Raw genomic sequence first — 23,030 nt, 5'->3', positions numbered from 1 at the left:
ACACAGCCTACACCCAACATTTGCCTTATTTTTAAATTATTATTTAATTTATTTTAATTTATTTTTAATTATTAACATTTACATTTAAACAACCAATGAACAATACCTGTTCTTGCAGCACAGACTCCCATTTTAATAATTCTGAATACACAGAATGGTCCTGGATGAGTGGGAATGCACATGAGAACCAGTGAAAGAAGTTCTGTTCCATCAAAGAGATCCCGACCCAGATGGGCCCCGTCCAGGTCTTGCTAGAGAAGGATGCTGAGACAGGGCATTTCTTTTCAATCTCAAAAATAAGTAGAATGTCTTTTTAAAATTATAAAGGGCACATGTAAATCTATTCATTTTTTAAAAGCTAGAGTTTCACTGAAAATGAGCAAAAGGTGTAGACATATAATTTATATGCAAATAGTATTCTTAAAAAAATACTAGAAAACTCTTTAATCTCATTAGCAACCAAATATATCTAAAATAGTACCACATTAAAATGAGGTACTATTTTTTCCCATGAAATTAGCGAAAGATTTCTCATTTTTAATGACCACCAAACACGGATGAGAATGTGGGGGATCAGGTGATGCAAATTAGTACATACTTTTAGAAAAACAGTTTGGCAGCAAGATGTCAAGAGCCTTAAAAACAGCGGTATCCTTTGACCCAATAATTCCATGCCTGGGAATCTACCCTAAGGAAATCACCTGCACCTCAAGGGAAAAAAAATTATATATATATAATTATTTTTTTTCATATATATATATGAAAAAATAATGGAAAGTACTTCAATGACCAACAATAGGAGATGGTGAAGTATTTTATAGTCTCATAATACAGTATCAAGCATTAAAAACATTATTCAGGTATAAAAAATAGGTTTAGGAAGACTTTGAGATTCAAAGGAAAATTCTTATATTAGGTTAAAAAAGAAGTTTATAAGGATGAGCACAGCTATCAAATAATTAGGGGAATGGTGGGAAGGGAATACATCAAACTGCTAACACGAGGGGCAGGATTAAGAGTGACTACTTTTCTTTTCTGCTTTTTTGAGTTTTCCAATTTTTTTCTATTACAAAAAATATATATATGAATTAAGGAAAGACACTTGGACTTTTGGGTTAAGAACAAATTTTGTCCAATGACCCTGAATTTATCCTCCTCTCCCAAGTGTTCACATCTGCAGAGTCACCAAATGTAGTCAAGACCAGAAAAAAGCACTTCAAAGTCAAGAGAGGTCAGTGCCAAGGGAGGCCAAGGAGAGAAATAACTGGAGATCAATAGACAGAAGAACAAGGGAAATACTAGCGAGCAAAAAACAAACACAGCCAGAGCTGGGGACCGTTCTGGACCGTTTCCAGTCAGTTCCATCCTCCTGGGCTCAGCAGGCAGATGTGGGGAGGGGGCAGCTGACTTCCAATAACGGGGTCATCTGAGATGCCCTTCCCTGACATGCTGCGTGCATGGGCAGGGGGCCTCAGAAGCCCGGAATTTGGAAGCCCGGGCAGCCTGGGGTGGCTGTGTCCTTGGCAAGTCCTTGATCTTTGCCCGTGTTCTTTGTGCCTCTCCGGTGGGCTGAGCTCCAGACTTAAGACCATCTCACAGCTGGAGCTCTAGAAATCTAAGTCGTCTTGGTCAAAGCCATCTGTCCTGTCTGTGGGGAGCTTTTTAAACCTCATTTCTGTGGAAGTGAGACTTTTCACTACCTTCTCATCTTCTAAGTCAGAACTTTCTTCTGCCCTCTGCCCTGGAGTCGAGTCTTTCTCCTCCCCATGCTCTGGAGTCAGCCCCTCCTCCTCCCCTTGCTCTGGAGTCAGCCCCTCCTCCTCTCCGTGCTCTGGAGTGAGACCTTTCTCCTCCCCATGCTCTGAAGTTGGTCCTTCCTCCTCCCCCTGCTCTGGAGTCAGTCCCTCCTCCTCCCCTTGCTCTGAAGTCGGTCCCTCCTCCTCCCCCTGCTCTGGAGTCGGTCCCTCCTCCTCCCCCTGTTCTGGAGTCAGCCCCTCCTCCTCCCCTTGCTCTGGAGTCGGTCCCTCCTCCTCCCCCTGCTCTGAAGTCAGTCCCTCCTCCTCTCCGTGCTCTGGAGTGAGACCTTTCTCCTCCCCATGCTCTGAAGTTGGTCCTTCCTCCTCCCCCTGCTCTGGAGTCAGTCCCTCCTCCTCCCCTTGCTCTGGAGTCAGCCCCTCCTCCTCCCCTTGCTCTGGAGTCGGTCCCTCCTCCGCCCCCTGCTCTGGAGTCAGTCCCTCCTCCTCTCCGTGCTCTGGAGTGAGACCTTTCTCCTCCCCATGCACTGAAGTTGGTCCTTCCTCCTCCCCCTGCTCTGGAGTCGGTCCCTCCTCCTCCCCTTGCTCTGAAGTCGGTCCCTCCTCCTCCCCCTGCTCTGGAGTCGGTCCCTCCTCCTCCCCCTGTTCTGGAGTCAGCCCCTCCTCCTCCCCTTGCTCTGGAGTCGGTCCCTCCTCCTCCCCCTGCTCTGAAGTCAGTCCCTCCTCCTCTCCGTGCTCTGGAGTGAGACCTTTCTCCTCCCCATGCTCTGAAGTTGGTCCTTCCTCCTCCCCCTGCTCTGGAGTTGGTCCTTCCTCCTCCCCCTGCTCTGGAGTCAGCCCCTCCTCCTCTCCCTGCTCTGGAGTGAGACCTTTCTCCTCCCCATGCTCTGAAGTTGGTCCTTCCTCTTCCCTCTGCTCTGGAGTCCTTGAGCCTGAGGGGTCCCCTTCTTGCTCAGAAGTAGAGCTTTCTGGACACATGCCGGTGACTTTTCTCTCTGGACCAGAGATGCCCTTGGACTCGTCTTCAGCGGTTCTTGTGTGTCTGTCTGAAGGCTCGTCTTCAGAGCCTTTCTGGGAGAGCTGAGAGCACTTCCCCAGAGATGACGCGCTGGAGGAGGAGAGGCCTGCTGTCGGGCCTGACCTTTGGCGGGGGGTGTCTGCACCAGGGGCTGGGGACAGTGTGGGCCTCCCCTCCCAGTCTGGGCTGCCATTTCCAGAAGCCTCACCCCACTGGCTGTCCGCCGGGCCAGCCTGAGGGCCCCCTTCTTCCTCATCCCCGTGTCCCTCTCCTGACTTGGGCTGTGGCTCCCCTTCAGCTTCCTGGGCCTCTGCGGGGTCGGCGCCAGCATTCTGTCCTCCCAGACTTTGGTCACCTCCTCCCGAGGCGTCGCCCTCCAGAGTGTCCTCAGCCCCAGAGCCCACCCCCGAGTTTTCTTCCTTCCCACCCACGCCCCGCTCCTCCATCTCTGGCCCCTCTGGGTCGCTGCCTCCACAGGTATCTGTTTGCCCCTCTCTCTTCTGAGCAGCTGCCTCCTCCCCTGCCCCCTGGGGGTCTTCGTCTCTGTCCAGGGTTCGACTGCCCTCAGCCTCGCCCCTCTCCGCCACCCCAGGGCCCTGGCCTGAGCCCAGCTCCAGGCCTCCGTCAGCTCCCTGGATGGCACCTGTCCCAGAGGGGTCCCTCTGAAGGGGCTCCATCTCCCTCTTTGCAGGAGCAGCCTCTTTGGTCTCCAAGTGCACACACCCTCCTTTCTTCTTCTGCAGAATCTGCTGCAGATCAAAGGCCTCTCTGATGGGCGTGCTGGCCACCCCCACCTTGTCTCTCAGGGAGGCTGGAACCACTTTCTTCCTCACGCAGGCCTCGCAGGGACAGAACTCGTCCCTCCCCGCCTCCTCCTCCAGCCGGGCCCCCAGGGCTGCGCTGAGGGCTGGCGCGTCCTCCAGGGAGAAGGAGGGCGGCCCCCAGCCCCGCATCTGCTCAGAGAAGGCCGAGAGGTCGCGCAGACCCCGGAGGCGGCGTCGGCGCTGCTCTGCCTGCGGGGACACCTCCCACTGGAGGGCCTCCCTGGGCGGCCCGGGCACCGTGGCCCCCGCCCGGCTCTGGACCTTACGGAGCTCCTTCTCCACACTGTCCTGCAGCCGCTGGCCCACGTCCTGCTGCAGCTCAGCCACCATCTGGTCCAGCAGGTCGTTGCTCGGCAGGTCCCAGCGGGCGCGGAGCTCGGCCGTGGCACTGGCGAGGTGGGCCATGAAGGCCTTCTCCATCTTCTTCAGCAACCTGGACACCCAGAGCGGGTCAGGCCCCAGAGACCCTCTGCGAGGTGTAGGAGGGCCTGTCTCCCCAGCCCCCTGGGGGAGCGCTGCCTGGGTTTGCCCACAGCCTGTCTCAGTTGCTTTGGGCAACTTCTCTAAAGTGAGCTCAGCTTTAGAGCCACTTTGAGCTGCAATGGCATCGAAGTCTCCCTCTCTGAGGCTCCTGGGGCCCTCTGTCGGGTTCTCTTTCCTCCCTGGAGGGCTTAGTGTGGCCGACGGAGGGTCTCCTTCCTCCTCTTCCTGCAGGCTCCGATCTTCCCGGGCTCCCATCCCATCCTGAGAGCCCATCCCTGACAATTCCTGTCCTGTGACACCTTCCTCTTCTGGAAACCCTTTGACACCCTCTTCTTGCAGCTCTGCACTTTCTTTCTCTTCTTTCATTTCCTCTAATTCTACCTTCTCTTCCTGCATCATGTTTTCAGCCCCCTGGTCCAGGTCACTGCCCAGCAGCTGCTCCTCGCTGTTTCTTTTTGCCGCATCCTTGCTGGTAGCACAAGCATCAGAATCACTCGGCTGATGGGTCCCCAGATCCTCTGGGTTTCCTGAGGTTCTGGAATCAGGTCTCTGGCAGGGGATGTTCAAGGGCAGCTCCATCCTCTCAGGGGCCGGGGTGCAGCCCACCACGCAGGGTCCGCTGCCATCCCCTGAGCCTCCGGAGCCACTGGCGACATCCACCCCAGAGGAGGACGTTGGTGTGAAGTCCTCAGTTGCAGCATGTGAACCTGGGCCTGGCAGAGCCTGGCCCCAGCCAAGCTCCCGGAGACCTGAGTCCAGCTCCTGGTGCCCGAGGCCACAGCCCGGCCACAGGGCCTGGAAGGTGCTCAGGAGCTCCTGGTACCTAGGAGAGTCCATGAACCTCCCTTTGCCAGCGGGAGACCCAAGGTGGTCGTCAAAGAAGCGGAGCCTGGCGAGGCAGGTGATGAGGGCCTGGGCCGAGCGGCTGAGCCTCTTGCCCTTGGAGCTAGACACTTCAGGGAGGCTGCTGGGCCGGCCCTGCTTGGAGCCCATCAGCGCCTTCATGATCTGTATAGAGGCAGAGACCCTACTGGGAAGCACGCTCTGGCCCATCCCGCAGTCTGCAGCCGCTCCTTTGCCTGTCCCCACCTCCATGGGGGCTCCTGAAACTCTGCTGCAAGGAAGGCTGTCTCCTGACTTGGGATCAGAACCACCAGGCACTGGGAGGGCTCCATCTGGTTCTGCTTTCTCACTGGCGGCTCCTTCCAGGGACGAGCCTCTGGCCTGAATTGGCCCTTCCAGGCCATCAGGGGAACGTTCATCACCAGGGTCCTCCGCAGGGCCTTCCGGGCCATGCCCAGCCCCATCCATGCTCTCATCCACTCTTTCATATTTCACGGGCCCCGGCTCCTCCGGAATGTTGCTCAGCCATGCACGGACCACGGCTTCAGGGGAGGCCCGTGGCAGGGCGCCCAGCACCAACCCGCCACCTTCCTCTTGCTCCCCGAGGCCTTCCCCTCCATCGGCAAACCTTCCTTGGAACATTCTCCCAAGCCTGGGATCACTGTGGGGACTGCCCCTTCTCACAGCTCTGACTGCTCTCCCCGCAGCCCCTGTCTGAGAGTCGGGGGGCCGAGGGCGCCACGCGCCCTGCTTTCCCTCCCTGGCCTTGCCCCCTCCCAGCCTCCCATCAGCACCGTGGTCTCCAACACTGTGGCTGTGGCTGCATGAAGTGTGCTTCTTGCCCGCGGGCCGTGCGCTGGGGGGCGTGGGGCAGTACCTGCTGCACACCAAGCAGGCCTCAGAGGAGGGCCCCTGGCTGCCCCGAGGCTGGGAGGTCGGCAGCGGCCATGTCTTCCCACCGGGGGACCCGCAGGCTGGGGATACACTCATCTGTGAGCAGCAGCTGCCTCGGTGGGATCCCTGCCACCTCCCTCCCTCAGGCCACCCGACTGGCAGGACCAAGGGCCAGGAAGCCTTGGGACCATCACCCCCTGCCTTTCCGCCCAGGCCATCAGCTTGGGAGCTGAGAGAGTCGGATGTGTTGGAAGGTGTGGGAGCTGGTGAACATGCCCTGAACTCAGGGCCGGTCTCAGCGGAGGGCGAGTTCGGTGGGTAGAAGTTGGAAGCACAGTCGGAATTGCTCACAGGGGTGATGGGGGCGCTGCTGAGCCCTCGCGTGTCCTGGGAATGAAGAGAGGCCGAGAAGGGCGGCCCTGGGTCCCGGGAAGGCCGCTTCCTGGCGCTACGTGGGCTTTCAGAGAGGCCGGGCGCTGGGCCGTCTGGGCGGGCCCCGCCTCTGCTGGGTGTCCCCGGCACCGACTTGGACACAAGCGAGCCGAGTAGGCTGTGGGGGTCCCTTGAGCTGTGGCGCGGCCTGGGGCGGCCCCCCTGGGCCCCTCGGCTGGCGGAAGTGCCGGGTGAAGACAGACGGCTGGCTCTGCCCTCCTGCTTTCTGCTCCCGCCCGGGGCTGAGGCACAGGCGGAAAGTGGGGAACGGCCTCCTGCATCGTCCCCAGGGCCAGCCCGGCCCAGAGCCAAGGGCAGCCTCAACCCAGACCCACTCCTGGCCGGGGGATGCCTGCTGCCCTGTCCACTCACCTCGGCCTGTGGGTCCTCGTTCCTCAGAGATGAGGGGCTCACGGTGGGGGGACTGCGTCCTCCCTGCTGGGTGGTCCCCCTGGAAGTCACGACCCTGCTCACCTTGCTGGGGCAGCCCGGGTGCAGCCCACCCCTTTCACTGGACTCCTCGTGGGACCCGGCACTCGCCGAGGAGTCAGAAAGAGGACCTGTGGGGCCTTGGGTCCCAGGTTTCAGGCAGCTGTGATGGTCCCTGCTGCCCGGTGCTGCTCCTCCACCTGGGCCCTCACCAGCCCTGGAGGCCAGATGTAGGTCACAGCTGCCCCCGCCATCCTCTAGGGACCTGGAACAGCAGGAAGAGTTTGGCTCTGAGCCTTCAGGGGCTCTGTCACTGGAGGCAGGGCTGATGCTGTCCTTGCTCCTTCTTTTCCTGGTGGCAACCTCTTGGCTCCGGGGGACCCTGGAGTGGGAGCCCTGGGTCGGCCCGGGCCTCCTCCGAGAGGCTGTCTGATCTCCCTGGGAGCCGTACAGGGGGTTCATCCAGATCTCGTATGGGGACCCTGGCTGCCACCGGCCACGGTCAAAGGCTCCCATGCCTCCTGCTTTGCAGGGCTCCAGTCCCTGGCCCCCAAGCTCTGTGGGGTCCCCAGGGTGGCCCTTCCACACACAGTGGGGGGGATCTGCCTCCCCCAGGACGGCACCCTCCCCACTGGCTGCCGTGAGAGTGCTCGCCCTCCTGACCCTCCTGGACCACAGGAGCGGGTCCTCCCCCAGCAAGTGGAAGCGGACTTTCATCTCCACAGACAGGCTGCCATCCTGGTTCATGCGGATGTTCTTCTCAATGTCATCACCAGCCACCAATGGGCCGAGCTGGACAGGCATGTCCCTGGGGTGCCTGTCAGGAGCAGGGCCCATGCAGGCGCCAGGTAGGGACACGGAGGGGTCGCTGAGCCCAGACCTCTCCGACAGCAAGGAAGACCGCCGCGGCCTGCTGCCTGGCCTGGACCGTGAGTGGATGATGCTCTGCTTGGCCTTTGGCCCCCAGCTCCCTGGTGCACGAGGAAGAGTGAGAGAAAAGAGGGAAAGACAGTGAGCTGCTGCAGGAGCTTCGGGCTGGGAGAATCCAGGCTGGTCGTGAGCCTTTCCCGGTCTGTACACCCTGCCACCTCCAAAACCAGCAGTAAGGACAGAAACTGTTCTAGAATGAACTTCCGCAGAGCTGCCAGGGGGTGAACCTGCAGAGCCTAGCAGGATGAACTTGACGTCTGAATTCGGCCTCACCCCGCCACTTCCTAGCTGTGCAGTCTTTGGCAGAGCCTCTTTCCTGAGCTGTAAAAGAGTCATGGTGTCTGGCTGGTTTGTTTCGAGGATGTGAGGCAGTGCCTCTAAAACTTCCTGCAGGGTTGCTGGCCCAGAGCAGGTTCTCAACAGACAGGGGAGCTGGCTGCAGAGCAGCGGTGCCCAGAGCTAAGTCCTGGCCCTGCTTATACCCGCCCCCAGCCCAGGAAGCACAGTCAGTAAGCTGCCGCATACACACCTGATTGTAAACTGTAAAGTGCTTTGTAGTTATTAGAGGTGATTTATCATCTTAACCCTCATCAAGCTTTGGGGTTGATGATGCTTGCAAGGAAGGACCTGGACACACAATAGCAGGTCCTGAGAGCTAAGCTTACCCCTCAGCCAAGAAAGAGAAGAAGACGGGGTCACTGGGGATAGAAAGACATGACCCCAAGAAAGAAAGAAGCCTCTTGGACTTTCTCACTTCCTCTCCTGAGCTAAAGCTTGGCAGGGTGGGGCTGGCGGAAGCCGAGCTGATGGCCAGCAGCAGAGCAGACCCCCTCGAGTCCATCTGGGCAGGAGATGGTTTTGCCAAGCCCTGCTCCCCTGTCAGCACCAAATGAGACTGGGGCTCCCCTAGAGAAGGTGCTGTGGCTGGTGGTTTGTGCCTCCAGCCCCTGGCGTGTGGCGGTCACTGGGACCACTGTTGTCATTCTCTTAACAGACTTTCACAAGGGCATTACTTTGTTTACTCACCCAAGTCTGTCCACTGTCACTTCAGTAATTTCGCTGAAACTTTAACTCTGCATGTATCAATTGTGCTTTTGAAATAACGTGTTTTTCTTTTTTTAAAATAACAAAGCCTACCTCTGGCACTTAAGACTTCTCGGCTATACACGTGGACCAATGGATGATTGATAGTTATCATTTGTTTTGGTCTGTTTGGCCTCCACTGTTGCCTAAGAGAGTCATGACTCTTGAAAGATGCAAATGCCACACACTCAGGGTCCATTGCCTCTATAATGTTATGTCCAGCATGGTCCTTAATAAAGTTTATTTTAGATCCTAGAAGCTTAGGGTTCAAGATCTCCTAATCCCTATTCTCTTTAAATTCCAAACTCCCCTCTCTCCTCTCCTAGTCAAATGTTCAACCCAGTTAAAGCTGATAGTGATGACAAGGAGGAAGAGGCAAGACAGACCGCAAAACAATCGGGATGCCCAAGAACTGGGGCCAAAGGCAGGTTTCCTAAATTATTTAAAAAGGAAACCTGTCCAACCCTACTGAACCTCCACTCAGTGGCAAATAAGATTGGGGATACTCCAAAACGAACTCACCATACTTGTTCCTTGAAGTCTGCCCAGACAAAGTTTCAGTTCCATTCCTTCTGACGTCTTCCATTGCCAGAGGTCTGAAGGGCTCATGGCCGGCGCACACCAGCACCGGCGGGTTGCACAGCAGACCCTTCAGAGAGTCCACCTGAGGAGGGAGAGAGTTGGGTCAGGAGGCCTGGTCTGCAGGAACCCCCTCTGCCCAGCGAGACGGAGGGTTTCAGTGTTGGATTATCGAGGGGAAACAGGGTGCTGTTGTTATGCCATGGTGTCAAGGAGGAGGTCACATGTTGCCCAGGGAACCCCTTGGGATGGCTTCTGTGGTTGCCACATTCAGTGGTAGAAGTGACCACAAGATCACAGCAGCCCCATTTAGGAAGGATTTCCAAGGACCACAGGAATAATGACCCAGTCACTCCATCAGGTCCATAACCACAGCCAGGTGTAGGGCAACGGGAACCTGGAATGGACAGTGGGAGGAACTTAATACCAACACTAGCCTTGCAGTAAATACTCGAATTTTCTTCACAGCTCCGCTAGGCGTATATGTAAACCAATTTCCCATATTTTTGCCCCTGCTTTCCTATAATGCTTTATATAAAGTAAATTGGTGGTTGTGGACTTGAGAGTTAAATCTTAAGTTAGAGGCTATAAAGGTGGGATTGTGACTGGGCTGGAGGATGGCTGGTGCAGCACTGACATGACTTTGGGGAGCAGGTGACTATGTCTCCACTGTAGGAGGGATGGTTCCACTCTTAGCTGGGAACACGCTGCAGCAGCTGCTGTTCAAATTTAAGGACTGGCAGAATGGTGTATACAGGTGTCACGTAGCCACAGGACTAGACTGTGGGAGATTGTGTGGATTAGGTCAATCAACCTCCATCTTCCAGCCCATCCGCCTTTGGTTACATTCATGTTCTGCAAAACCCACAAAGGCAAAACTCACATCCCCTAGCCTTCTTTACAGTTAGGCTGCATGTGGATCACACTGTCCATCAAGCAGCTCAGGACTGGGAAGGCAGGAGGGGTAGACACCACCGCTTCTCCTTCTGGTTGTTGTTGCAAAGCAAGTCTGTGGGTAACGAGAGATCATGGCAGCTCGGGCTGCAGTGGCCAGAGCCGGCGCCCTGATGCTGCTGGGCGTCGAGATGCAGCCGTGGCAGCGTCCTGGGCCGGCTTTGTGAGCCTGGGTTCCACCACAGGGAAGTGATCCTGAGCTCAGTAACCACATCGGCTTCAGGCCGAGGTGGCAGTTTTCTGCAGGATGCTAGGCACCATACTGCAGACCCCGCATGGGGTTCACTCCAGCTTTCCCAAGATCAGGAAGCCCCCTGATGCCCTGTGTTAAATTGCTTCCTGCTGAAGGTTCTTGGAGAAGTTTCTGTTTCCTACACTGAACTCTCACCCGTATTAAGAGGGTTGGATAAGAAAATAATCAAAGTGTGCAAGCCATAGGGTACTCAGCACTCGCTAAATGGTAGCTAAAAGCATGAATAACCATCGTGCGTGTGTTTAACCAACTGAATGTCTGCACTCTCTTCACTTCTAATGTGTAGCAGAAGCAATCAGTGCCTCTTATTAAGGCATAACTCCCCCATTCCAGCTAAGGGCCTTGAGCTGAGGTCCAGAGAACTTCGTAAGGAAATGTCATACTCAGCAGCCTACCTTCTTCCCACTGGTCGTGTACACCTGCTTCACGGTAAAGTGCAGAAGATCCGAGGCTTTGCTGAGAAAGGCTGACAAGTTCCTGGTGTTTCTGTGACTGAGCACCACGGTCTGCTGGAGCCGAGGGTCCCCGTTCTTGACCAGCGTTATCCTCCTGGGGGTTTTGAGACTTTTGCAGGAAGAGGATGTTCCTGGCGCCTCATAGCGTCCTTCGAAATCTCGTGACGGCTGAGCGGGAGGGCTTCTCCCCGGGGGCCGACCTGGCCCACTGGGGGTCTTGGGGGGCTTCTTATCGGAGCAGAGGTAGCAGCCACCATCCTGCAGCTGCTCCAGGGCGCTGAGGCCGTGCAGGCCGCGGGGCGTGGTGACGGAGCGCACCCCGAAGGAGAGAGGCACGCGCTGGGAGAGCTCATCCATCAGGGCGCCAAAGCTCCTGAAGACCCGCTGGTGAACAGCCAGGCGAACCCCGGCAAACCGGGGGTCCCCTCGCTTGAGGAAGGTTATCTTCTTGGCTGGCGTGACCTGGGTGACCGAGGGGATCCGGGCCACAGAAGGCAGGAGGCACGCAGGGTGGCCGGGGGCCTGGGCATCCCTCTGGATGCTGTGCATGGTCGGGGGGACCAGGCAGCTGTAACAGATCAAAGTAAGGCGAGGGTCAGAGAGCCACCTGCGGGGTTTTGCGTTTTCTCTCTCCCCTTGTTACAGAGGTGCTCCCTGCCCACCCCAAATTTGCTCCACTCAAGCGTGTAGAGGCAGGTTCATTCATTTTGACGAACAGAAAAGAGGCCAAGCATCTGGCATCAAACAGATCTGAGTTCAAATCCCACCATCTCTACCTCCCACTTCCTGCCTGTGTGACCCAGGAGGTTCACGATGTAATCTGCTCTGCTTAAATGCAGCCACACTCGTCTGCACGGGGTTTATAAGGAGTCAATGAATTCATGCTACAGAGCACCTGGCAAAGAGCGAGCATCCAAAAAACCTTTATTCCTTCCCATCCTCTTGCTGTTTCTCTTACCCTCTCCTCCCACCTGGACCTCCTTTGAACACTGTCGAATTTATCTCCTAAGGAGGTGGGTGAATAAAGGGACGTGAAAACGCCAGGCAAGCAGCCAGGGACACAGACACCCGGCCCAGTCTCTCAGAGCCAAGTCTCCTGCGTGACGGTGGGGGCATCCCAGCTCTCTGCACTCACACCCTCCAGCTGCCGGGTGGGAGGGCTGGAGCAGAGTCCCTCATCCCAAACCCCTCAGGGCTCGCATGCAGACAAGGAGATGTGTGACTCAAAGAAGATGCCACCATTTGACGCTGTGTGTTTTCTCCATTGTATAGGGAGGTTGGCTTTAATATCAAAAGAATGTGCCCTCCTGCATTCTTCCAAAGTCTTTTTGGTTCACGTGTGATGAACCAACCCTGTGGGTAGGTACCGCAGCCCACTGCCACTGACACGGGAGAGAGGGCGTCAGGCCAGCCGTGTAGGGTCAAGGCTATTCGTCCAACTGTTGGCATCTGTTCCTGCCATGGTGGGGCCTTTTGCCTCACCCAGGACTCCTGCGAAAGCCTGCCGCAGCTCTTCCTGCCCAGGTCACCATGTGGCGCTCCATTCTGTGCCCCCGCCGGACAAGCTGTCCCCAACTCCAGCTCTTCCCAGACCTTTTCTGTGCCGCAAGCCCCTCAGGTGGTTTGCAGTGGCTGCAGAAAAAGCCCAGGACCTCACGACCCACGGCCTCTCGGATTTGCTCCTGCCACCCCGCTGGGCCTCGGCTCTGGCCTCTTTCCTGCAGGAATTCTCCTCTCTGACCAGGCTGCCTGACCCAGGGGCTCTCCCTGCAGGGTGGACCCATCCTTCTGCACCCTGCTTGGCTTCTCCCCTTTGTGGAGGCTTCCTCAGCCCCCCATTCTGGGGTAACCGCTTTTCAGCCTGGCTCCCTGACATTTCCCACATCCTGGGCCTGTATCCTTCCTGGCCAACTACCCCAAGGCATGGGGTGCAGAACCCATACTCCCCGGGGCCCCAGCCCCATGCTTGGCACACAGCAGGGGCCCAGGAAACACCCCTGACTGATAACACGGGTACTTCCCAGAGCCTCACAGCAGAGACCGGCCTGCCTGCCAGTCGGCTGCCACACAATCAGGTGAGGAGTCTCCTCTGATTACGTGGGGCTCAGACCCTGGCAGGACCCGCGTTACTGCGCCCACTGCAGTGACCATGGTCTCCCGTGATGCAGCCGCCAGCCCCACCCACGGCCCGGCCAGCACCCAAGGCTCCCTTCATACCGTTACTCACCGCTTACCCCCATTTGTCTTTGGGGAAAGAACTCTTGTCTCATTTTCAAAATCTTGGGGTGCAAAGAGGCCTTATAATCTTCTCTCCTCTCCGGCACAAACTTTATAATTAGCTTCCTCAGCCTCCTCCCTCCCAGCTAAGCCCTATAAGCTGCTTTCTTATTCTCCCGCTAACGTCCCCGCAGCGGCTGCGCGCTGCTCCTGGGCCGTGCCTTCCCGGGGGACTGCTCTCTTCCCCCTTGATTTTCAGTTTCACTTGTGACAATGAGCACCCTTCTTGGCCGTCACTGAGGGACTGAGAGGGGAAGGAAGGCTCACAGTGTCCCCTAGAGTCACCGTGTCCCCCAGCATCACCATGTCCCCAATGTCACTATGTCCCCCAGGGTCATCATGTCTTCCAGTATCCCCGTGTTCCCAGCATCACTGTGTCCCCCAATGTCACTGTCCCTCTCAGCGTCACCATGTCTCCCAGTGTCACCATGTCCTTTACTGTCACCATGTCCTTATAAACACCATGTCCCCCAGCATCACCATATCCCTCAATGTCACTTTGTCCTCCAGGGTCACTGTGCCCCTGAGGGTCACCGCATCCTCCAGTGCCACTATGGTGTCACTGTGTCTCCCAGTGTCCCCCATAATCACCATGCCCCCCAGCATCACTGCATTCCCCAGTGTCATGGGGTCCTTCAGTGTCACCATGTCCCCAACATCCCTGCTGCCTCCAAGGGCCGCAGCTCCTCACAGCCCACTTCTGAGCAGAGAGGGCTTCTCTAGCGCCTCCTGACAGCAGCTCTGCAGGAAAGGGGAGCCTGGCCTGGAGGGAAGGCAAAAGCCATCGGGGCCCCTTGAGAACCCAGGCCAAAGCGCCTCGTGGTATATTCAGTACACTTGAGAGCTGACGGCCCCTCTCCTCTGACATTCCTCTAGAAAATAATCTCTCTCTGAACTGGAATTCTCAATCTCCAAGTGGATTTTTGAAATAAAAAAGGAAAAGGCCCAAGGGACCCTAAGTACCAAAGATCAGGCTGTCACCAGCCAGGGTCCATCCTGAAGGCTCCTTCCTAACGCGAGGCCAAGCGCACAGCCCCAGAGAAGTGAGGGAAGCTGCGGACCGCCCCTCCCTGCTGACATATCTGCACCCAGATAACAGACCATGTTCTGCACACACACACACAGACACACACACACACATATACACGTATACACACAGCCACACATACATGCACTGTGCACATTTACATGCACATCCACAGATACACACACAGAGAGAAGTTAGAACACTCAGGCCCCACGTGCAGGAGCTGATGGTGCAGGTGGCCTGGGCACATGGCCTATGCCGGGGGAGGGCACGCAGGACTGCACACATCACTCAGCTCCTCAAGGGAAGACCAGGCGACCCCTTGCTCTCCAGCCCCATCAGCAGACACAAGCAGGGTCTGCATCCTCTGCAGGGTGAGTCACAGAATCATGACCTCCTCCTGCAGCCACAGGGAATGAAGAAGCAAACTGATTTTCCTTTTCAAAGAAGTTTAATGAACTTTTGATTCTTTCACCTTCAAAACGACCTGGCCCCCACCAGGGGGCTCATTCACTTAATCACCCCTTCATTCACTTCACTGTGTACCCAACAAAGATTTCTGAGCTTCTGTTGTGTGCCAGCCTCTATGCCGGGTCTTGGGAACACAAAGATTACTGAGATGTAGCACCCATCTTCAGAAACTTCATGTTTCAGTGTGACAAGTAGGCACATCATTAAAATGCAGCATAAGACATGTTCTGAAATACAGATACAGATATTATACACAGGCTGTGACTGAAAGCAGATTAAGGGGAATGCAAGTCAGGGAAGACTTCCTGGAGGAGGTGATGTGCAGCCTCCTGAGCTACAACCTAAAAGATAAACTTGGGGATTAGCCAGAGAAAGGGGAAGTTAGGACCTGCATGGCAAATAGATATGGCCTTGGTGCCAACTCTGACCCACCGAGTGGGCTGGAAGGATGGGCAGAGGACTTCCAGTGCCCAGACTTCCCATGTGCTGTGATCAGATAGCCAGGCTGCCATAGCGTCTGGGCAGAGAAGGGCCACACAGTGCCTGACACTTCCCATCCCTGCTCTGCTTCCAGCATTCGGGGTGGGGGCGTGCATGCAAAAGTGCAGTGGGGAGAGAAAGCTTGGGCGTTCTGGAATGGCCTTCAATGGATGACATCCTGATGATGTAGGAAGACCCCTCTAGGACAACCGGGAAAGTTACCGGGGAACAAGGACGACTGCACTGAAATAGAGCCCGAGGGACGATCCAGCAGAGGCTGAGAAGGAGGGGCCAGCAGGACCGGATGACCTGCGGATGGGCTGTGGGGGGCGCCGTGGGGAGGATGCGGTCCAGCATGGCTCCTGGGTTTCGGGCTCAGGGACGCGGTACAAGGCGGTACTCTACTCCCCAGCGGGACAGCAGACAGAGGAGCAGTTTTGGAGGAAGGAGTGAGAGGCCGTGGGAAGGGCCGTCCTCTCGGCAGGAGCAGGGGGCTCTGCACCGGGTGCATTTGCCCGGCTGCGTTAAGGGGACTGACAAACAGCCCATGAGGATGGGACATCACAGACCCAGTATGATCATCTCTGGCCCAGGAACCTCAACAGCAGAACCCAAAGCCCTTCTCCCGCTGAAGTCTGAGAGGCTAATGGCTGGGAAAGCAAACTTGGGGGGCCCCTGCCTTAGATCCAAGAACAGGTGAGGATGAGGGGGCTGGTAACTGAGTCTGGAAAAACAGAGGAGAAATGAGAAGCGGGTGCCACTGCAAGCTCTTTACCTGGGCTGCCCCAGTTTCAGCTCTGAAGGGCCCCGTGCTGGGACCCCACTCACCCCTGGCACCTCCTGTCCCCAGCTAACCAGCTGCCTTCAGTGTGGGGCCCAGGCAGCTTCCCAGGATCGAGTGGCCTCTTCCTGGCACTGGCCCTGCTGGCAGTGAGGCCGAGATAAGCAGTTTGCCTCATGGAGCCAGAAAAAGAGGCCTCCATGAAGGATGGGAAACCAAGTCTTAACAGCCTGGCTGAGCCCCTCCATGCAGTGAGGCCTGAACCCAGAGCCCAACGGAAAACTGGACTCTGCAGGTCCATGAGGCAACAGTTCTCTCCTTAGCTTAACTGATCTGCGTTGGGGTTTGTCATTTGAAACAGACAGGATCACAGATCCATCAGGGAGCTGCGCGGTGAGGGTTCGCTCTTTCCCAGATTCTGAAGCTGGATTTCTGAGTTAGGAGGACCCCTGGGAGCAGGGGGCGGGGCGCAGAGGCTCCTCTCAGTCCCCAGCCCCCGATTTGTCCCTGATGGGGGACAACCGTCTCACTCCCATCTGGCCGGGAGGGAGGGATGGAGGAAGTAGAACACAGGCCCCGGCCCTCAGAGGTGGGACCAAGGATTACTGGTCAGCTGACTTGTAAAGTCGAATCTGTCCAGTTTTCCCTCATCGCTTTCCTTCTTTCAGCATCATGAGGTTTCTCTCGCGGACGTAGAAAACAAACTGGTTACCGGGGGAAAGGGGTGGGGGGAGGGACAGACTGGGCATCTGGGACTCACGGATACACAGTCCTGCATGTGAAGTGGGTAAGGAGCAAGGACCTACTGCGGAGCACAGGGAACTATATTCAATTCCTTGTCATGAGCCGAAAAGGAAAAGAAACTGAAAAATAAATTTGTATGTATGGATATGTATAACTGCCGTACACCTGAAACAAACATTGTAAATCTACTTCACTTCAACAAAAAATAAGAATAAGAATAATAAAAAAATAATGAGCCATCTCTCCCTAAGCAGGGCTGGGAGAGGACTTGACCTCCTTAACAAGACAAACTAGATCGGCTCCCATGCTGGGCCCAGACTGAGGGTCCATTTAGCACCTCTTTGCCCTGAACAGAACCAGGCAGGCCACGTGATCAGGACCCCCCCCCCAACAGTAGAGAGAGGACAGCCCTTCGCTCACTCACATTCACCGCAAGACAAGGCTATGAAGGAGGGGAGCTGAGCTTTCCGGGTGCGAGGAAGAGCTGGGGAGAAGGCTGCAGAGCTGGGGGACAGCTGGGGACCAGGTCTCCACACTCGGCTCCCAGCCTGGCTCACGTGGGGGACAGGTGTCGGGGGGGAACTGTCTTGAGAAGGGGGTCCCTCCTGCAGCAGAGGGCTTCTGCCCAGCTGGCCCGTGGCTGAGCTCGAAAGGAGACCTCCTTTCAGACCCCTCACCCTTCTCCCACAGGGACGGGGCCTCAAGGCATGCTGGGCAGCTGCTCTCATGTGCAGCTTTCCTGAACCACCTGGGTTCCGCGGGGTGGGGAGAGGCCCAGGCCAGGGCTTAGAGGCTTCCTGTTGAGCTGCGGTCGGAGGTCTTGATCAGCACAGAGATGCACAGGGGTGTGCAGATCACTAGTGCTAAATGAGTCCCGGCAAAACCCAGGCCCACAGCACCAGTCCTAACCATGATAGGGTTGGTTTAGGGCAGCAAAGGATGGGGGGGATGCCAGGGGATTTCAGGAGGAAGCAGAGGAGGCATTCCAGCTGCGAGTGGGTGGGGGAGGGAAGAGGAGAAAAACAGATGAAGGGGCAAAAGGAGAAAAAAACAGAAGTTACAGGAAATGCTCCAAAAGGTGACAGCCCAGGTGGAGGAATTGGACTGGGTAAGCCTGCAGGGAGGAAAGAGTGCCGACGGGCTGGAGGCGGGCGCAGGCAGCAAGAGTGATGGGTTCAGGAAGTGAATAAATAGGATGAGAGCAGTCCGCTGGCAGGATGGAGGCTGGGCTTTGCAGAAGAAAAACTTCCGGTGGCAAAGTCACCAAAGCAGACCTTAGAGGGAGTTAGCAGGAAGGGGCGGGGCGGGGAGGGCGGGGAGGGCTGGGGCCGAAACCTTGAAGGTTGATTGACTGATATCACACGTGAGCAGCGGAAAGGAGCCAGGATGCTGTGAACAGTACACGTCCCCAAGGAAAACTGCAGTCACACGCAGCCCCCAGGGAGAACAAGCACCGCCTTCGGTCCGCAGAGCAGCAGCTAAGCCCCCTCGTGGAGCCTTCCAGCGCTGCACGGGTCTACACAATCCGTACGGGATCTGGAGCCACTTTCAACACTACCTTTCAGTGACTTGAATTTGCCAAGGAGCACCATTATTTTACGAGCCAAGAAGAAAGAAAGAAAAAATAGTGACCAGCGAAGACAAAGACATACTATTCATTGCAAGCTGCACCCTGATTTTGGAGATATTAAAACATGACATGGGGGGGTGGGGTAACCTGCGTATCTTAAAGTCAGTGAAACACACACTACAAGGAGCCCCGCACAGACGATAAAGACACAGCACTTCTTCAAGCCAGGGTGCTGTGCCCTGATGCTCATGTCATGATGATCAGATGGGAAAGTGTGACTCATATTAAAAAAAGAAGGAGGTGTGATGAACTGCCCTTTAAGAAAGGCGATTTGGTGGATGAAGCCTTCCCAGAGCTGGGGCTGCGGTGGTGAGGGATGAGGGAACCGGCTCCACACAGCAGAAGCCCCTGGGCTGCAGGTTCTGAGCAGTGGATTCAGGAAGAAATGAACAGAGTGAGAGGGAGAGTCGGTCTAACAAGACCTGTACGCTTGATGAGCAGATGTTCTAAAGCAATCCAGCAGCAGGTACTGAGGATCTACCATGTGCTAAAATTCAGTTAGACACAGAGAATGAGGCACAGTGTGGTGAGATGGGCTCATGCCTCACAGAATTTAAAGTCCAGGAAAGAAGACAGGACTTCTGCTCCTGAGTCCTCACCCTTTGGCCCACGAGTGTCCCGGGGGCCCCAAGCTCATGAGACCACCTTGCTTCTGCCAGTAACTGATGGCTGTGGGCTAGCTACTTGACTTCTCTGAATTTCAGTTACTTTAATCATAAAATGAAGGTGCTGAACGAAAGGGCTGCTGAGGTTACACTAGGAGTTTGTAGGAAAAGATAGCACATGATACTGTACTATAAATATTCACCCCTGAATCTGGAAGACTCCTTGAGAAAATATCAAAGGCATTAGTTCTGAAAAATTCCCAGGTAATACCCTTCTCTTTCAAATTATGGTGAAAACCATAAACAATGTCCCTTTTCTTAAAAATGAGCACATCCCCATACGCACAAAATACTGCATACAATTTCAAGGCACACGGATCTCTGAAACCCACCTATAGAAGAGATCACAAAGCCCGAATTGTGAACCTTTGATCCAGGCCTGAGGATTTAATGTATAACATGGCGACTATAGTTGACAACATTGCATTATATTATCGAAATTTGCTAAGAGAATAGGACTTAAATGCTCTCAACAACAACAACAATGAGAAAAACCTTTGATGTAGTCCTTGAAGATGAGGAAACTAAGGAGAAGAGGGACAACAGAGAGAAAAAACATAGAGCTTCGGGGCTGACCAGTAGATGTGGATGATGTGACGGAGGGAAGGAAGGAAGGGAGGGAGGGAGGGAGGGAGGAAGGAAGGAAGGAAAGGAGGAAGGAAGGAAGGGAGGGAAGACAGGAGGGAGGGAGGAAGGAAGGGAGGGAGGGAGGAAGGAAGGGAGGAAGGAAGGGAGGGAGGAAGGAAGAAAAGATTGTGTTTGTGAATGTAAACCCTCTTGTTCAACCTGTAGCCCCAGAGAAAAGTTTTCCCAAAGAGGATTCCCTTTCTCCTTGGTGACACTGGGAAAACACGTACATGACCACATGGTCATGACAACTCAGGAAGAGAGACGTAGGGCAGGAAGAAACCTGATATTGACACAGAAAGGAAAATCCTTGGAAACTGTCTTAGAAAAAAAAAAAACACCAGCATTAGAGAATCCTTCTGCCTCCCCTGTACACACACACACATACACACACCCACCCACACACCCACCCACCCACCCACACACACACTAATATTCTCTAGACAGCTGATCCACAATGGAAGTAGGCTAATGAGCTGGCTCGGATTTACAAGGCTTAAAATGCAAAGTGGAGTGGGCAAAGTGGGATGGCTGAGCTCCTTGAAGGCAGGAAGTGTTCTGCTGGTGTCCCTGGTGTCCCAGGCAGTACACAGCACATCATAAGTGCTTGACAAATGTTTGCGGAATAAATGATGTTTGAGAGGCCATGTGGTGGTATGACTGGGGTGAGGCGTACAGTCAGCAAAGAATATGATAATAATACATCGAGGGCAGGTTTGCCCAAGGGAAGAAACCTTTCCTGCCCGATCATGGGCCAGGGCATGGAGGAAACAAATAAACAAGCAAGGCAAATGCAATCCAACAGCTGCCCTGGGCGGGGAGGGTCTATGAAGTGACAGGCAGGACACGTACCCTTGGGCTGCCCATGGCCCTGAGCATCTGAGAAAGCAACTAAGGGGGCCTGTGGTCCAACCAACAAGTAATCGCAGGCTGAGAGGTGGAGTCAAAAACATTAACATGAAAAAGCCAATGGGAAGGAACTGGGAGAAGCTGGAGAGACGAAGAGATTAGATTTCTTTGGGGTGACCCTAGACGGCACCAGGACTTCCCTAGGACAAATGCAGCTGAGCTCAGCTCAACTTAAGAAACAACTTTTAAATAACTGGAGTGATCCCAAGATGACAGCTGTATCAGAAATTGCCTTTCACTGCAAGGAAATTTCCTCCAGAAATGACTTAAACCAGACAGAAGTTAATTTTTCTATCACATAAAAGAAGTCTAGAGATAGACCCTCTCAAGCTGGTACAAAAGCTCCATGATGCCATCAATGTTCCTGGCACTTTCCATTTTTCTGTCCTGATTGCCTCACCCTGACTTCCCTCTTCAAATTTCCTCTTAGTCACAAGATGGCTGCTGTGGGCCCTGCAGTTTGACTGGGATCCATTCAGTCTGATGCTAATGGTCTACCTTCTTAGTCTCTGTGTTGACAAAGACCACCTACTACAGCGTCACAGCCAGCCCCTGAGCTCCTGCCTGGTCCTGTCCACACCCGTGGCACCCAAGTGTCTCAGGAAAGCTGAACATCAGAGCTTCCTCCAACACATTCCTCCAAATATACCTCAATGAAGCCCTGTCCCAAATGGAAGTGGGATGAGGAGTCCAAAAGGAGGTCTCCTTAAGAGCTCAGTTATGGGCCTTCACTGGAGGAGAAACTTCCACTGTTGGAGTGTCTTGCATTTTATCTAGATATTTCTCCCCACCCCAACCAGGACTCCTTCACTTGACTCCAAGCTGGGTGTGGAGACTGAAGAGCCAGGAACCAGAACCCTGACTTGCTTTTATCCATCTCTGTGCCCTTTGCCTCTTTGCTAACCACCCACATGCCAGGCAGGAGGAAGGGGTAAGGCAGGGACACTTACTGAGTTAGCCCCTTAGAAAGCTGAAACTTTCCTCTAACAGCGTCTGCCCATATCCCACTGCAGAACCCACGTCCACGGCCATCGCTATGTGTGTGGGGAGCCGGAAGCGACCGCAGCAGCAGACGGGATGCGGAGGCCTGGCAGCCATGACCGCTCAGGCCACGGTCAGCATGCAAGCGATTAAAAGGGAAAGTGGTATAAAATTTGAGCACTATGAAGGACAAACTGAGAAAAAACCTCAAGAGGCTTCCTGGAGAGAGGAGTTTTGCTTTTGTTCTCTATTGACGTTTCCCAGGAGAAGAAATCCCCCCTGGACAGGGTGGCCAAGTGGCTCAGGGAGCAGCACTCTGCACTGTCGGGCAGGCAGCATCCAGCACCAGCTTGGCCACCGCCTCGCTCTGTGACTGCGAGCAGTCACTTCCCACCTCTGGGCCTCAGTTTCCCATCAGTAAAACAACCTCTAAGTTACTTCCAAACCCTAAATCCAATGGCCCTTAAACAGCCCAGTTTCTGTAAAGAGGACCCACCCCGCACCAGGGCGTGATGGCCTGGGGCCACACGAGGCATGTGGAGGTGAATGAGCCTTTGGAAGGAGAGGCCAGTGGCATCTCCGAATAAGATTAAAAGGGATCCTCCCGGGAATGGGAAGTCGTGGGTGGAAGTGGCAATTATCTGAGGCCAGGGGGCCAAGCAGGTCACATAAAGAGGGTCAGAAGAGTCAGATGCTTACCCAAAACGAGAGAAAATATTAAACCTGCCAACGAAAGTCAGGATCCCTGGAACATAAAAAAGCCTTTCACAAAAAATGACATGTTACTGATGATGCAAAACTGGCCAAGATGCTTAGTAGGAAAACACTTAGAAAAATTCCCAAACATCTTCAAGTATGATGGGGGTATAAGAAGTAAAGACCCATGAGAACAAGTCAGGGAGGCCACATTCTGCGGCACCATCGGCAGCTACTTACTGATGGGTCAATAGCCACCGAGGGAGTCAAAGGCACAGCCCCACCCCTGGCCTTGGGGAGGTCACCGTCTAGCTGGGAGGCGTGGGTGGGGAGATCCGGGTGGTGGCAGAAAGGCTGCTCCTGGCTGCACAGCAGAATCACCTGGTGTCTTAGCTCGGGCTGCCATGCAAAGTACCGTGGGCTGGTGGCTTCAACACCAGATGTGTGTGTTCTCACAGCTCTGGAGGCTGGAAGCCCAAGATCAATGTGTCTGCAGGGTTGGGTCTTCCTGGGGCCTCTCTCCATGGCGTGTCTTCTCCCAGTGTCTTCACACAGTCTTCCTTCTGTGTGAATCTATGCCCTAATCTCCTCTTCTGATCCGGACAGAGTCATACTGGATTAGGGCCCACCTTAATTAGTTACCGCATTTAACTTAATTACCTCCGTAAAGGCCGCGTGTCCGAATACCATCACATTCTGAGGCTCTCAGGTTGGGATTTCAGCCTGTGAATATAGTGGAGAGGGAGCGGGGGTACACGGTTCAGCCCCACCTCCTGGAAAGCTTTTTGAAAGCACTGACACTCAGACGCCA

General features: G+C 54.9%; 1 protein-coding gene across 3 annotated transcripts in view; it reads right to left on the bottom strand.

Moving 5' to 3' along the window:
- Positions 1-1,115: 1,115 nt before the first annotated feature.
- RP1L1 (RP1 like 1) overlaps positions 1,116-23,030 on the bottom strand; it is a 47,439-nt gene continuing 25,524 nt past the window's right edge. For all 3 annotated transcript variants that reach the window (XM_072952553.1, XM_072952552.1, XM_072952554.1), the window contains 3 exons: positions 10,872-11,499; positions 9,213-9,354; positions 1,116-7,648 (listed from right to left, as the gene is read on the bottom strand). In XM_072952553.1, coding sequence (XP_072808654.1) covers positions 1,608-7,648; positions 9,213-9,354; positions 10,872-11,499 — 6,811 coding nt within the window. In that variant the 3' untranslated portion in view covers positions 1,116-1,607. The remainder of the gene's footprint in view (positions 7,649-9,212; positions 9,355-10,871; positions 11,500-23,030) is intronic.

Source organism: Vicugna pacos, chromosome 31, assembly GCF_048564905.1.
Source record: "Vicugna pacos chromosome 31, VicPac4, whole genome shotgun sequence".
Classification (NCBI taxonomy): domain Eukaryota; kingdom Metazoa; phylum Chordata; class Mammalia; order Artiodactyla; family Camelidae; genus Vicugna; species Vicugna pacos.
Note: the sequence above shows the minus strand (reverse complement) of the source record. Positions and strands in the feature narration are given on the sequence as shown.